Source organism: Erpetoichthys calabaricus, chromosome 4, assembly GCF_900747795.2.
Source record: "Erpetoichthys calabaricus chromosome 4, fErpCal1.3, whole genome shotgun sequence".
Classification (NCBI taxonomy): Eukaryota; Metazoa; Chordata; class Cladistia; order Polypteriformes; family Polypteridae; genus Erpetoichthys; species Erpetoichthys calabaricus.
In genome coordinates this window covers 37086306-37101911 of record NC_041397.2, presented here as the reverse complement: position 1 = coordinate 37101911, position 15606 = coordinate 37086306, and the positions used below count along the sequence as shown (strand labels likewise).

At 36.6% G+C, this 15606-nt stretch overlaps 1 protein-coding gene across 1 annotated transcript; it reads right to left on the bottom strand.

Annotated features, from left to right (window-relative positions):
• Positions 1 to 5505: 5505 nt before the first annotated feature.
• LOC114650970 (olfactory receptor 146-like) lies at positions 5506 to 6596 on the bottom strand. Its single transcript, XM_028800924.2, has one exon. It carries the CDS (start codon positions 6499 to 6501, stop codon positions 5506 to 5508), a length of 996 nt encoding a protein of 331 aa, XP_028656757.1. The 5' UTR covers positions 6502 to 6596.
• Positions 6597 to 15606: the final 9010 nt, after the last annotated feature.

Genomic DNA, 15606 nt, shown 5'->3' with positions numbered 1-15606 from the left:
ATGAAGTAACTATGTGGTGTATCCTGCCATGTGCCCAGTGGATCTGTTAGTGTGAATTACTTTAGGATTTGATAACTGAAAGATGAGTGGGTAAATATATATTAAACTAGGGAATGGGGAGAGTGGGGGTCAGGTTAGGTTTAGAATTGTACATGAGAAGACGAACAATGGTGTAACAACAAATATGCATAGAAACATGAATTCTAAGCCAAACTTTAATAAGTAACACATTAAAAATAGCATGCCTTAGTGCTAAAAGTATTAAAAATAAAACAACTGAGCTGGAAATGTTTGTAACTCAGAATGATAATAATATATCAAAAAGGAAACCTGGCCAAACAAAAAATTTGGGGATGTGTATAACATAAATGGGTAAATATTTTTAGTAAGGATGGACAGAACAGAAAAAGAGGGGGGTGACATTTATGTAAAGCAAAATTTAAATGCAAATTTTCAGTTGGATGATGAGCCACAACTTAGTGAGGACAGCTTGAATTGTCTTGAAAACTTTAGGAAAGAAGTTTTATTTTAATACTGGGTTATAGACCCCCGATTGCAAACAGCAATTTCAATGTGCATCTTTTTAACAATATTAAAAATGTGAGCTTACAGTGGGATAATATAGTAAAGGAGGAGTTTAACTATCCAAATTTTCAACAGATGCAGTACTAGGGTTTTGTACCATGTTATGAATGTAGTGAGAAGTCAAGCAAAATGGGCCTCAGTTGCCTTGAAAGCTTGCATACTGTAATCTTTTTAGTTAGCCAATAACAGATGCAGCAAAGTCTATTAGAGGAGCAGGACAGGTACATGTGATGTCTGTGGCAAAGTGCGATTTTAAATAATCATGTCCTGAACTGTGCAGGCTCCAATCGGGTGCGAGTGTACGTGAGCACATGTCTCTCTGGGGTCAATTGGGGTGCTTGGTGATGGCGAATACATGTGCAAATGCAAGTGGATCAGTGAGGTGCCTCATTCACACCACAGAGTAGGCAGATTACCACAGTTGCACCCAATCAGCCAGGAGCCTGCAATGCTCAGAATGGGAGAAAGAAAAAGAACAAGGAACAATGGAGGTTAAAGGAAAGGAGGATGGAGAGAAGGGCTAAAACAGGACAAGCTGGTGCACTATGTGAAGGAAAGCAGGAGGATGGGAAAGTAAGCCCCATGAGTAGAGCATGTGGTCATACGCTCAAGATAATTGGCAGAGGGGTCGCTCCTGCTGATTACTTTGGAGCAGAAGTGACCAAGTGCTCCGGGAAGGTCTCAAGGAAGCCTGATGGACTGTGGCAAGAGAAGGAGCAAGGAGCACAGCTCGGAGTGGTGCCCTATAAACACTGACTGACTGGGAACAGGGGCCCGAGGTAGATTAAAGGTCTTCTGCGCCTGCTGGTGGACATCTTCTTGTACTGAGGAATCAGAAAAGAGTAAGGTGGGGAAATATTGGATTTTAGAGGGTAGCACCTCCAAAATGGATTATTAATTGATTTTAAACTCGATTGGACACTTTGATTTTATGGATTATTTATTTATGTAATGCATGGATGCACTGCACTTTGGAACACTTTTTGTTTGGTTTTTAATAAAAGCACTTGACACTTTTGCACAAACCCCATACTGAATATGCATGCTTTCATTTGTCTGATTCATCTTGGTACTGTTTTCAGCTCAAGTCTTCAAAGAATTGTCTGACTAATTGTGTGTTTATTTTACTAAAACCTTTCAAAATATACAGGTTTACCAAGGTGGTACCTTAAAACTTTATCTGTGTTCTTTCTGTCTTTTTAATATATATATATATATATATATATATATATTATATATGTATTATGTACGCCAGACACCAGGTAAAAGTCCAATATTTATTTATTTGGACAATATTAAAGTGCACAAAGCACCTACACTCCTCTATACTCATAAACAATACAATAAACCAAACAATAAACAATCCTCCACTCCCAGACACGTCGCCACCCTTCCACCCTGCTCAGTTTGACGTCTGGGATTTCCCCCAGTCCTTTTGTAGTCCTTGACCCGGAAGCGTTTCACCCTCTCTGTCCATGTGACCTGGAACACTTCCGGGTCAGATAAAAATCCTTCTTTTCTTCACCCCGGAAGCACATTGTTCCCCTTGTCCATGTGACTCTGACGTACTTCCGGGGAGTAAGGCAAATAGTCTCTGGGCCTCCCTGCAGCGTCCTCTAGCGGGCCCCAAGGTATCCAACAGGGCTGAGGATAAAAACTACATTGTCCAGTATTCCCTGCTGGCATTCAGGGCACCTCCATGCGGCAGGGAGGGCTCCACCTGGCAGCCTGGGGGTATTGGCCAGGATGAAAGGCCGGCCACATATCACAATATATATATATATATTATGGAGTGCCAAACAGGCAATTATAATGATTTTCGGAATATATAAAGTCAGCGTCGGAATATATAAAGTCATTCCTGAATATATAAAGTAATTCTTGAATATATAACGTCAGCGTTGGAATATATAAAATCATTACTGAATATATAAAGGCAGTGTCAGAATATATAAACTCATTCCCGAATATATAAAGTCGGAATATATAACCTCACTCTTGAATATATAAATTTAAATTCAGATTATATTGATATTGATTGAAATGACTCAGGCACATTTTTAGTAAACTCAATGAGTTCCTAATACAACGCAATGAAATAAGTTAACAAAAACATCTTCAGAAAAATATAAAAAAAACCCCACTGTTCAGTTAGTTCATTCAAAATGATGTATGTGCCCGGCATTTTGAACACTATATTTATTTATTCTTTTTGTATGGGCGCAATTTTGGACGAACCTCACAAGCCCGATCGACTCTGAGTGGCTTCTGTCGAAGTTTACCTTTCACTAGTACGAGTGAAATGACAAGCATGGAAATTTTATATATTCGGGAATGATTTTATATATTCCGACACTGACTTTATATAATCACGGTTTGACTTTATATATCACCCTGCCCGGGATTGGTTCCCTGCCTTGTGCCCTGTGTTGGCTGGGATTGGCTCCAGCAGACCCCCGTGACCCTGTGTTCGGATTCAGCGGGTTGGAAAATGGATGGATGGATGGACTTTATATATTTGGGAGTGACTTTATATATTCTGAGGCAGACTTTATATAATCAGGCTTTGACTTTATATATAATCGGGAATAATTTTATATATTCTGACGCTGACTTTATATATTCAAGTTTTGACTTAATATATTCCAACGCTGACTTTATATAATCAGGCTTTGACTTTATATCAGGGGTGCCCAATGCGTCGATCGCGATCGATCGGTAGATCACAAAGGTAGTGCAGGTAGAGCGCGTTGCATTCAAAAAAAATTTTTTTAAACGTTTGTCTGTCATATATCTTTCGTACAGCATTTGCCACTTGATTGACATACAGGGCGGCCAGTCTGAGATCTTTTCTTCTAACACACTGGTCATCCCACACGCACGATCAAACGTGTGAGCTACAGCAAAACAAAAGCTGTGATCTACCGTAGATACTCACGTATTAGTCGATCTCGCAGATAAGTCAAGTGTATTTTTTAAGCCGAAAATTACGAAATTTGTTATGACCCGCGTAAAAGTCGAGGTTAAAACTAATTATAAATAATTCTAATTATGGCAATCGTTCGCATCTTCCGTTGGCACTTGGGCATGGCCTCTGAAGCAGTAGCAGGAGCAGATCGATTTGGAGCCATAACGCAGGGCTTAACTATGCACAAAGATAAACACAAAAGAGCACAAAAGTTAACTCTTTACCCAGCGAAACACGTTGATGCTGAATGAGCGAGACGAGACTTCCTGGTTAATGCAGCGGAATTGAATTTGGCACTCCGTTGCTGAGCCAATCAGCACACAGGAATTTAACTGCTTACTCTAATTGGGTGGCTTCTCAGCCATCCGCCAATAGCGTCCCTTGTATGAAATCAACTGGGCAAACCAACTGAGGAAGCATGTACCAGAAATTAAAAGTCCTATTGTCCGCAGAAATCCACGAACCAGCAAAAAATCCGCGATATATATTTCAATATGCTTACATATAAAATCCGCGATAGAGTGAAGCCGCGAAAGTCGAAGCGCGATATAGCGAGGGATTACTGTATATATTCAAGTTTTGACTTTATATATTGTGAGCTGCGAAGCTACTCATACCCCCGAAAAGACACAGATGCCCTTGGGAAAAACCCTAGGAAACCCCTAGGAAACATAGACTGACTACCTTCACATTTCTCCTTTCCCTTCTGGCCGGCTCTGTCGCGTAATCTGCCTCCCGCACAGTATTCCGCCTTGTCAAAAAGCCTCTTCAGGCTTCTCTCAGTTGCTTATATTGATTTTCTGCTTTTCTCTCTCTCTCAGACCCCTCCTGCTCCTGGCACGTATTCCTCCTCCGAAGAAGAAATCCTTGGTCGCTTTTAATTGACAAGCGGAGGTTTTAAGTCTTTGCAAGGAGCACGTGTGAAATACCTTTTTTTTAAGATAAATGTTTGTTTGCAGTGCTTGAATAAAATCCCAATCTCTTCAACTTCTACTGGTCCTCCGTGCAATTTTGTAACCCAAGCGTGACAATATTCAGGAATGACTTTATATATTCCGACGCTGACTTTATATAATCAGTCTTTAACTTTATATATTCCGTTGCTGACTTTATATAATCAGGTTTTGGTGTTATATATTTAGAAAACTGACTTTATATATTCCGAAAATCATTATATTTGCCTTCTTGGCACCCCATGATATATATTATATAATTATATATATATATATATATATATATATATATATATATATATATATATATATATATATATATATGAATGAATATGCACTTTATTGTTGCTTTATTTTGTTTGTAAATCTGATTTAAGCACTTTGAGTTAAAAAAACAATATATAACATTAAGCTGGACTGAATGCAGACCAGTGCCTATTTACAGATAAACTGTACAAGGATACCTGATAATAATAAAACTATTTATCTATTTACACTTAAGGATGATATTCACTTTTCTAAATCAGTATTAGGCTTTGAATTACTTTTTTTTATAATACAGCTTTTTGTCATTGCTATTACATAAACCTTTAATAATAAATTAATTGTTAAATATGTATTCCAAAGTTATGGATCATCTTCTTCTTTATTTATGGAAACTTTAATGAATGCCTTTTCATGGAAAAATTTGATGCAATACAGAATATTGTAAAGCTTTATTCCAAAGAAATCACTTGTCCACAAAACTTACTTGGCATTAGCAATATGCAAATAATTATCCACTATTTTCTTCACTAAGTTCTAACAAATGATTACAAAAGAAAGAAGAATATCACAAAACTAGCTCTGGATTAAATACCCACAAATTCTAAAACAATGAAACATTTGTAATTTCAATATTTACTATAAAGTTAGCATCAGGAAAATAAAGTGCATTTATACATTTAAGTATTATTTTTGTATTAAATTTATGTTACACTTATTACAAAAATGATACAATTATTCGGCTAGAATCTTGGAATTTCTTATTTTTCTATTCTTGTCTTGTTTTGTTTTGAACAGTTTTTTCATTGATTCTGTTACCTCTTCAGTTTTTAGAGTGTAAATTATGGGGTTCAGCAATGGTGGGATTGTTGTTGACAATGAATTATTTAGAATTCTTGCATTTGGATGAAAACCGACAGCATAAGCTACGAAATATGTAACTACCAATGGAGTATAAAACAATGCAACTAAAATGATATGTGAAGTGCAGGTTTTTAGTGCTTTCTGTCTTCCTTCTGCTGTTGCAATTTTTAACAATGCTAACCCAATAGCTAAGTATGTAAAAAGAATAAAGGCCAACGGCACGAACAGAAACAATATAATGGTAGTAAAAGCCATTATTGTGTTTGGAGAAGAATCATTGCAGGCTAAGCGAAACACAGGGCCATGATCGCAGAAATAACTGTTTATCACTGTGGACCCACAGAAGTTGAGTCTGGTAATCAGGAGGACCATTATAGAAAATGTAACAGCAGATAACATCCAAACTGAGAATATAATTATTATCATCCTGCCATTAGTGTTAATACTGTGATATCTTAAAGGTAAACATATGGCAAGAAACCGGTCATAAGCTAATATAGCAAGAGAAAGAGACTGCATTGAGTTAAAGAAAAGAACAAAAAACATATCAGCTAAACACGCTTCATATGTTATAAAACTGGAATTAAAAAGAAACATTTCAATTACTTTAGGAGTGACAGACAGTGATGTGCATAAATCAACTAAGGCTAAGTGACTAACAGCAATATATTTTGGATTGTGAAGACTTGGACCAAAACATATTAAAACGAGAAGAAAAACATTAGAAAACACTGTAAGAATTAACACAATAAACAAAAAAACATAAAAATAGTTTGCAAAGGGCATATCATGTAAACCACTTATGTAAAACATTTGTGGACGCATAATAGTATTATTCACAGGAAGTGTTGTAGTCTGTGAACTCATGGGAAGCAGATTCTTGGATATTGTTCTTCAGTTTACTATTAAAATGGTCTATGGAAGAGATAATTAGATATTCAGTTCAAATTCAATCTCTTTAAACACACTTCTATTTAAGAGTCCAGTACAAATATAATATGAAAAACAGAAATGCAACTTAAATTAAAAAAAACATGAAGTTAAGATATAAACCCAAAACCATCACTTGGTTTATTTAAAATAAACTCTATACATATACACAAGTATACAAGGTGGCTTTAAGTTCAGATTGTCACTGTCCAGAGTCACATATTTGTTGGAAATTATTACTCAACTTAACATTATGTCAATTTTTCCAATAAATAAATATTTTTGTCATTTTACACAATACCTCATAAAAATACCATTATAAAACTGGCACATATTGTTAATATGCACTTCATAACATCACAAATGAGTTCAGTCCATAAGCAGCAACATGTGACATTTATAGTAGTATTTATTTTACTTTTAGGAAACATAAAGTGTAAACATTGGCCCAGTATTTTGCCTTAAATAATTAGAACATTTAGGCTGCTGAATACTGAAAAGAGAAAAAGCTACACAGGGGACTTTCCATTTACTTCAGAATGTCAGCAGATGAAAAAAAAAAATCAACAATCAATATCTTACCTTACGCTGAAATGCTTTCTGAGTTGTTTTTTTTATCGCAGTCAAATGAAAAATACATATTACATTGTTGTTTAATCTTTAAAAAATAATTTGAATTATCCATGAAACAAACCTTTATCCTATGTTAGTGTCTTTATTTTTATTAAAAAAAAATCAGAACCATATATTCACAGGTGCAAAGAGAATGTTGTTTCTGTCATGAAAAATACAGTTTCTGTTTAAAAAATAATTAAGCAGAATTATTAAATATAAAGTTTATATAACATTTTACAGATTAGAGGTAGTTATAACACATAATACAATTTCTTTATAAATACTTACTGTTCTTTTTGACAATTCTGGTATGCCTTCTACAGAGTTTTAACTTTCAGGTGTTATATGGTCATGATAACCTCTATAATGAGATGCTAATTATATTCATAAAATGGGCAAATGGTAATCTTTCATAATTCACTGGAGATGCTTTCAATCCCTTTTTTAAATGCTAGTGCATACGTATATTATAATTAAACATTTGTAATATACAAACATAATGTAACACTTTGAAAGAAAACATACAGTAAAAGGCATTTTTGCACTAGGACAGTATGTAATTATTTAAATAAAATATATAAAATAACACAATTATCTTAGGAATAAAGGGTAACAATGAACATTTCTATTACTTCTCCCTGGCCTGTGGCATTGGAGTGGTGCAGGAAGGCCTATTTTTCGGGGACACTGAGAGTTATGATGTTTTTTGCTTTGTGCCCAAGGTATGAGTCAAAAAGGTCTCAAGAATAGGGCTAAAGAAAGTTAAGCACAAACAAGACTTCCACAATGATTATGATAAAGTAGAGCCTTCAAAGGAGATACCGTGACCCACTCCTGGAGCCAACTTTGTAGCTGGCAATCGCAGATGAGTGTCTGGTGACAGGGTAGCCCACATAGCTCTGTCAGGCTCAGTCTTAAGAAGCTGTGTGGAGATGCTGTGTTACTTCACCAACCACAAGGCAAATGTTGGAGGACTTCCTTCCAGGTTGCAGGTCATTGAGCAACCCACGTGAAGGTGCACTACTTGATCAGAAGGGCCTAAATGAGAGAGTTGATGCAATGGACATCAGAGGTGGCTCGTTTGTCTTTTTGACCAGCATTGTGTCTGTCTGTAGTGGATGTGTGCACAGTAATGAATTACCTGAATGAGGTTTGGAGGAGGTAGATAGATAGATAGATAGATAGATACTTTATTAATCCCAAGGGAAAATTCACAAATGTGAATTAAATGTGCAGAGAGTTGGAATATCACACATATAATGTGTTCTGTGTGGTGATCTATTGCTGCTTGCCATAGCGAGTAAAAACTGGGATGACGTTTACGATGGTCTGCTTTAATGATAAAGTAAACTACAAGGTTAAAGTGAACATTTTGAGATTAAAGCTGAAATTTCCACTTTAATCACAAAATACACGTTTTCACCAAGTCCTTAATTTTTTTTCTCAGTGGCTCAAATACAGCGCTGTACATTATGTTCCTGTTGTGAAGTTGCAAAAAAAAAAAAAAAAAGACGGCACAAAAGATGGTATGTGAGACTTTTAAAATGTATTGTGTCATAACGATCGGGAATATGCGACTCTTGAATAGAAAAGCACCACGAATGCATCTGTATGTTGGCATTTTGCTTCACCACATCGAACCATTCATCAAACATCGAAGCATGCACATCGATCCCCATAGGATCTGCATAGAGGCTTTCTGTCATTTGTAGATAGTAAACAGAGACTCTGACGTCACGTTCCGACTTTTATCACACTGCGCCCCCCGACTTTTTGCTGGTGCTGCAACTCAGGCACGCGTTGCATTAATTTCTGAGGACCTGCTCAGAGGAGATGTGAAATGAATGCTGGAAACGTGTGGCAGCCATGATGTGGGCACATATGTGTTCTGAGCGTGAAATATAAACAAGCCCTAAGGAATGTAATCAGGAAATGGAAGGCCACAGGCACAGTTGCTGTTAAACCCAGGTCTGGAAGGCCAGGATTGTGAGAATGGTTACAGACAACCCACAGATCATCTCCAAAGACCTGCAAGAACATTTTGCTGCAGATGGTGTATCTGTACATTGTTCTACAATTCAGTGCAATTTGCACAAAGAACATCTGTATGGCAGGGTGATGAGAAAGAAGCCCTTTCTGCACTCACGCCACATACAGAGTCGCTTGTTGTATGCAAATGCTCATTTAGACAAGCCAGATTCATTTTGGAACAAAGTGCTTTGGACTGATGAGACAAAAATTGAGTTATTTGGTCATAACAAAAAGTGCTTTGCAAGGCGGAAGAAGAATACCGCATTCCAAGAAAAACATCTGCTACCTACTCTTAAATTTGGTGGAGGTTCCATCATGCTGGGATTCTGTGTGGCTAGTTCAGGGACTTGGGGCCCTTGTTAAAGTCAAGGGTCAGATGAATTCAACCCAGTATCAACAAATTCTTCAGGATAATGTTAAAGTATCAGTCTCAAAGTTGAAGTTACGCAGGGGTTGGATATTCCAACAAGACAATGACCCAAAACACAGTTTTACAAAGGCATTCATGCAGAGGGAGAAGTATAATGGTCTGGAATGGCTGTTACAGTCCCCTGACTTGAATATCATTGAAAATCTATGGGATGATTTGAAGCAGGCTGTCCATGCCTCGGCAGCCATTAAATTTAACTGAACTGGAGAGATTTTGTATGGAAGAATGGTCAAAAATACCTCCATCCAGAATCCAGACACTAATCAAAGGCTGTAGGAGACATCTAGAGGCTTTTATATTTGCAAAAGGAGGCTCAACTAAGTATTGATGTCATATCTCTGTTGGGGTGCCCAAATTTATGCACCTGTCTAATTTTGTTATGATGCATATTGCATATTTTCTGTGATTCCAATAAACTTAATGTCACTGCTGAAATACTACTGTTTCCATAAGGCATGTCTTATATTAAAAGGAAGTTGCTACTTTGAAAGCTCAGCCAATGATAAACAAAAATCCAAAGAATTAAGAGGGGTTCCCAAACTTTTTCATAAAAAAAAATAATTATTGAACGCATAAACATTTTTCTCAGTAAATATATTTCTAATGGGGCTATTGACAAGCCAAGTAATCCACACATACAAAGAAATCAAAACAAATAAGTCCATAAATGAAGTTATGTGTAATAAAGTGTGTAATAAAGAATGACACAGGGAAAAAGTATTGAACACACGAAGAAAAGGAGGTACAAAAAGGCTTGGAAAGCCAAGAAACCAGCTGAAATCTGTCAGTATTTAGAAAGCAATCCTGCTCCCTATCAGTGCAAATTAATATCAGCTGGTTTAATCCTAATTGATGGCCTATAAAAAGGTTTCTCAATACCAAGGTGTCACACAAGAAGCATCTCATGATGGGTAAAAGGAAAGAGCTCTCTCAAGACATTCGCATTGTTGCAAAACATACTGATGACGATGGTTACAGAAGTACTTCTAAACTTCTGAATGTTCCAATGAACAACACTGGGGCCATAATCCACGACTGGGTGCTCCTTGCAAGATTTCTGACAGAAGAGTCAAAAGAATGATCAAAAGAGTTGCCCAAGAGCTAAGGACCACTCGCGGAGAGCTTCAGAACGACCTGGAATTAGCAGTCACAGTTGTTTCAAAGAAAACAATAATTAACTGTCAAGACATCTATGCATGCTCACCACACAAAACTCCACTGCTGAACAAAAAGGATGCTGAAGCTCATTTAAAGTTTGCTGCACAAAATTTGGAAAAGCCAATGAAATACTGGGAGAATATAGTCTGGTCAGATGAGACTAAAATTGAACTCTTTGGCTGTCATTGCACACACCATGTTTGGAGGAGAAATGGCTCTTCACATCATCATGGTGTGGGGCTGTTTTTCAGCATATGGTACTGGCAGACTTCATATAATTGAAGGAAGGATGAATGGAGGAATGTACTGGGACATTCTTGATAAGAATCTGCAGCCATCTACCAGGATGCTGAAGATGAAATGTGGGTGAACATTTCAGCAAGACAATGATCTCAAACACACAGCCAAGGAAACTCTCAGTTGGTTTCAGAGAAAGAAAATAAAGCTGTTGGAATGACCCAGTGAATTACTCGACTTGAATCCAATTAAACATCTATGGAAAGAACTGAAGATCAGAGGTCATAGAAGACGCCCCCAGAACATTCAATATTTGAAGACAGTTTGTGCTGAAGAATGGGCCAAAATCTCACCTGAGCAATGAGTTGATGCATTTAATACTTATTTTCCCTTCTGTAACTATCTGTACTGTGGTGCGCAGTTCTAATTACCACACTACAGAAAAGACTTAGTAAAACTTGAAGCTGTGCAAAGAAAAGCAAACATCGAAGACTTCATAACATGTCCTACTTTGACAGACTTAGAGAGAGAACCCTGTTTAGTCTCGAGCTGAGGAGACTGCGTGGGGACCTAATCCAGATTTTCAAATTTCTTAAAGTTATCAGTAAAGTAGATTTGGCTGATTTCTTTAGACTAAATGGTGAATTGTGTACATGAGGACACCAGCAGAACTTGAGAGGTAGCGCATATAAGAGTAAAGCCAGGAAACACTTCTTTGCTGAAAGAACTGACAACCTTTAAGAAGTATCTGGAGGAGATATTGACGCAACTAAGCTATTAGATAAACAAACAAGCTTAAGGTACTGAATGGCCTCCTTTTCTTTCACAAAGTTCTTATGATCTATACTCTTAAATGAAAATAAGGCCAAAAATTTGTTTTTCAAAATGTATGATTTATTAAAACCTAAAAAAATTATTCAAGGCATACAAAATGTTTCAACTGACAAAACCGATATTACAATTGTCAACTATTGTGCAGGATTGCCTCTTCGAGCTTCATGGTATCATCTGGCTGGGAGTGGGAGTATGGACCTTGTGGGCACCTGGCACAACACCACCATTGCTATGGGCCTGCCATGACAGGAAACTACCATCTTTTGGTAACAACTATTTGTAGCTACTTCTACTACTGAGATTTTCTGAGACAACCTCTAGTCAAACAGGGTTATGTACTATCCATCCCCAGTACTCCTTCACTACTTGGTTTGGTCTTCCATGCCTATTCAGGTATTCCACATGAAGTCCTTTAGTCTCCCATTAGGAATACAGACCCAGTAGGTAGTAACATATTAAGATCTGTATCCAGTGTTTTTTAAAAAGGATGAAACTGAATAAATCTTGGTATTTACACATAAAGAGCCCTCAAAGTTCAAAATCTTGCCCTGATAATTTAGTTTGATTCCATATCATAAGAACCAGCATCAGTTCCCCAGATCTTTCTGATTCATGCCTGTCACTAGTTTGGCTTTGTACCCAACTTTTACCTTTTACGTTGCGGCAGGTGACTCTATATGGGGATTTCAACTGGCTAATTCACCAGGCACTTGTCAGTGGTTTACAATACATAGTCCTGTATCAAGTAAATTCTGAGTTGATTTATCATCATCCTTATTTGGAAACATCTTCTAGAACTCCATTGTTTAGTCCCTCATCTAACAGTTCTAAGATCCATTGATAGACCCCCACTATGCTAAGGTCAGAATCATTATTTACATTTTTTTAATCTTTAGAAACCATTACTTGTTTTCAAAGTACAGTAAATAAACAAATTTAGCATGAGTGAATGCAGGTATTTAAAGTTTCCTTGTTAAATGTGAGCAAAACACTTCTTTAATTTCATTTAGTCTTTACTCTAGTAATTGAAAAAAAACAATTGAAAATATCTCCAATGAATTAATAAAGGTTAACATTTGCCCACTTTACGAATACAATTAGCATCACATTAATGATTTTACAATCCTCATATAAAATACTTCCTTAAAAGCTAATTCTGTGGAGAAGACATAAGACAACTGCAAAAACAGAAAGGTGAGGCTTTCATTCATGCTGTATATACATCATAAGATATAAGTTTAATCTGTATCTTTAAATGATTAAATCAGTCTTTCATTTACTGAATCTGGTTGACTCATTTTTGAAATTACAAACAGCAACTTTAACTATACATGACAGAAGGAAAATTACGAACCGACTCTTTTCTTAATTTTTCCTTTGCTTCTATAGTTTTTTTGAAAACATTTTACATTATATGCATAACAAAAATGTTAAGTACAGCATATAACAGAGCCTAGTGCTTTGTTATTATGGATCATAAAAATCATCTTAAAAGTAATAATTAGGAGTTTGTTTTAATATTGAAGTAATAATGAACGATTTATATAATGTTAACTTGTTAAAATGAGAGTGTTTCAAAAAATAACAGACAAGCCATACCCCAGCTCCTATGACCTGGAGCCCAAACATATTTAAAATTAGTGGATTCCAAGATGCTTTTATTATTACTATTATGCCAATATATTTGGAGCAAACTCTTCATAGTGCAAGTGAGTTGGAAAATGGACAGCTGGAAACAAAAACAAACGTAAAACGGTTTTAACATTTTTTTATGTGAGTTCAATGTAACATTGATTGTTGAACTTATTTTACCTTCAAATACAGTTAGATAAGCCATGTCAGTCAGTCATCTTCCAACACGCTATATCCTAACACACGGTTACGGGGGTCTGCTGGAGCGAATCCCAGCCAGCACAGGGCGCAAGGCAGGAACAAATCCCAGGGCAGAGCGCCAGCCCACCGCAGGGCAAACACACGCACACACTAGGGACAATTTAGGATCGCTAATACATAAAAATTAGGAGGAACATGTGTAAATCTTTTAATTTGCAGTAGCAAGTAGTCAAACTAAAATCTGTTGATTTTCCTAAATCAAAGCAATAAACTAGATGAGGCTTTCATGTTTTCTGAACATAAAGTATTATTATACAAGTTGTAAATGTTGCTGTATTGAACTGAAGAATAACACATCCAATGTGGAATATCTACATGTGTGGTATATACAGTAGATAGATAGATAGATCTGCGGTGGGTTGGCACCCTGCCCGGGATTGGTTCCTGCCTTGTGCCCTGTGTTGGCTGGGATTGGCTCCAGCAGACCCCCGTGACCTTGTGTTCGGATTCAGCGGGTTTCGAAAATGGATGGATGGATGTCTAATGTTCTAAGAATGCTATATTGGGAAAACAACACAATGTCAGAGGCCAGATCTAATAAAAATATTTAATTATGTTTTCTATAAACTACATTTAGTAAACTTAAGACAAAAGAACTGGTGTCCAATGAACTCATAGAGCACAGCATATCCTGTGAGTAATACTTTTGGGCATCCAGGAATGTTCTACAGAATTGGTTTCCAAGATATTCCCATTGGATCTTTTGTCAATGAGTTTGTACAATGGTGTGATCACTCTAATTTATGACTTAATCTTTCTAAGAAAAAAGATATGGTTGTATATTTCAGGTGCTCTCCACCAACCACTCTCTCAACTTTAATTAAAGGGGAGACAGTGGAGATGGTACAGCAATACAAATATCTGGGAACAATCATTGATAACAAACTAAACTTTGATCTTAACACAGCACAAATCTATAAAAAAGGGCAGTCACAACTTTTCTTTCTTAGGAACTCAACTGTTTTAAAGTGGACAAAACCTTAATGTCACTTTTAGTCCTTTATTGAATCCATTGTCACATTTGCTTTTATCTGTTGGTTTGGAAACCTCAGCAAAACAATATAAATCATCTTAACAACATTATAAAAATTTGCAGTAAAATTATTGGTTCACAGTAGAAGTCTTATCACTGAAATGTATTGCAATCAGGTTAGAAAGAAATCCAACTCAATTCTGTTAGCCAGTAGCCATCCTCTTTGCTCTAAATTCCAGCTGTTGCCATCAGGCTGCAGATTTAGGTTTCCAAAGGTAAAGAGCAACAGATTTAACACTGGAATCCCTGAAGCCTATGAAAAAAGTCGTAATCCCGGGCCACCTTAAATTCCTTTGCACCTCTCCTTCAAAATCTTTGTTTTGTAAATGTGTCAATTGGCATAAGCCGAAAGCAGTCTACTATCCCATCCCCCAAGTATTGTTTATCTGGGTGTGAGGTGGCTGGAGTTGTTTAGGGTAAATAATATATTATTATTTGGAACACATGCATTTCATGTGTGTTCCGTGTCTACAACAATCATTGTAATTGGAGGATGACAGGAAATGCGAGGCAGGAAATGCTGAACGCATACCTAAAACAGAACTTTTTCCATGTTATAGTAATAATGATGTGAAGTGTATTATGTGTGAAAACTTTATTCCAAATATAAAATAAACATGTGAGCTTTTATTCATGAATATAAACATACAAAAAAAATCATTCAATTTACATGTTGCTGTCAATGAGTTAAAACTCCAAGCTCAAATGTCAATCGACAGAAAATCAGTATGTGTTCTTGGGTAGTGCAGAGGTAATAACTGCCGCCTAATAACCAAAACTTTGCGGGTTCAAGTCCACATGCTTTTCATTT

Excerpts from the sequence above, each read along its gene's own strand:
- LOC114650970 (XM_028800924.2), bottom strand. The coding sequence starts at position 6,501 with ATGAGTTCACAGACTACAACACTTCCTGTGAATAATACTATTATGCGT.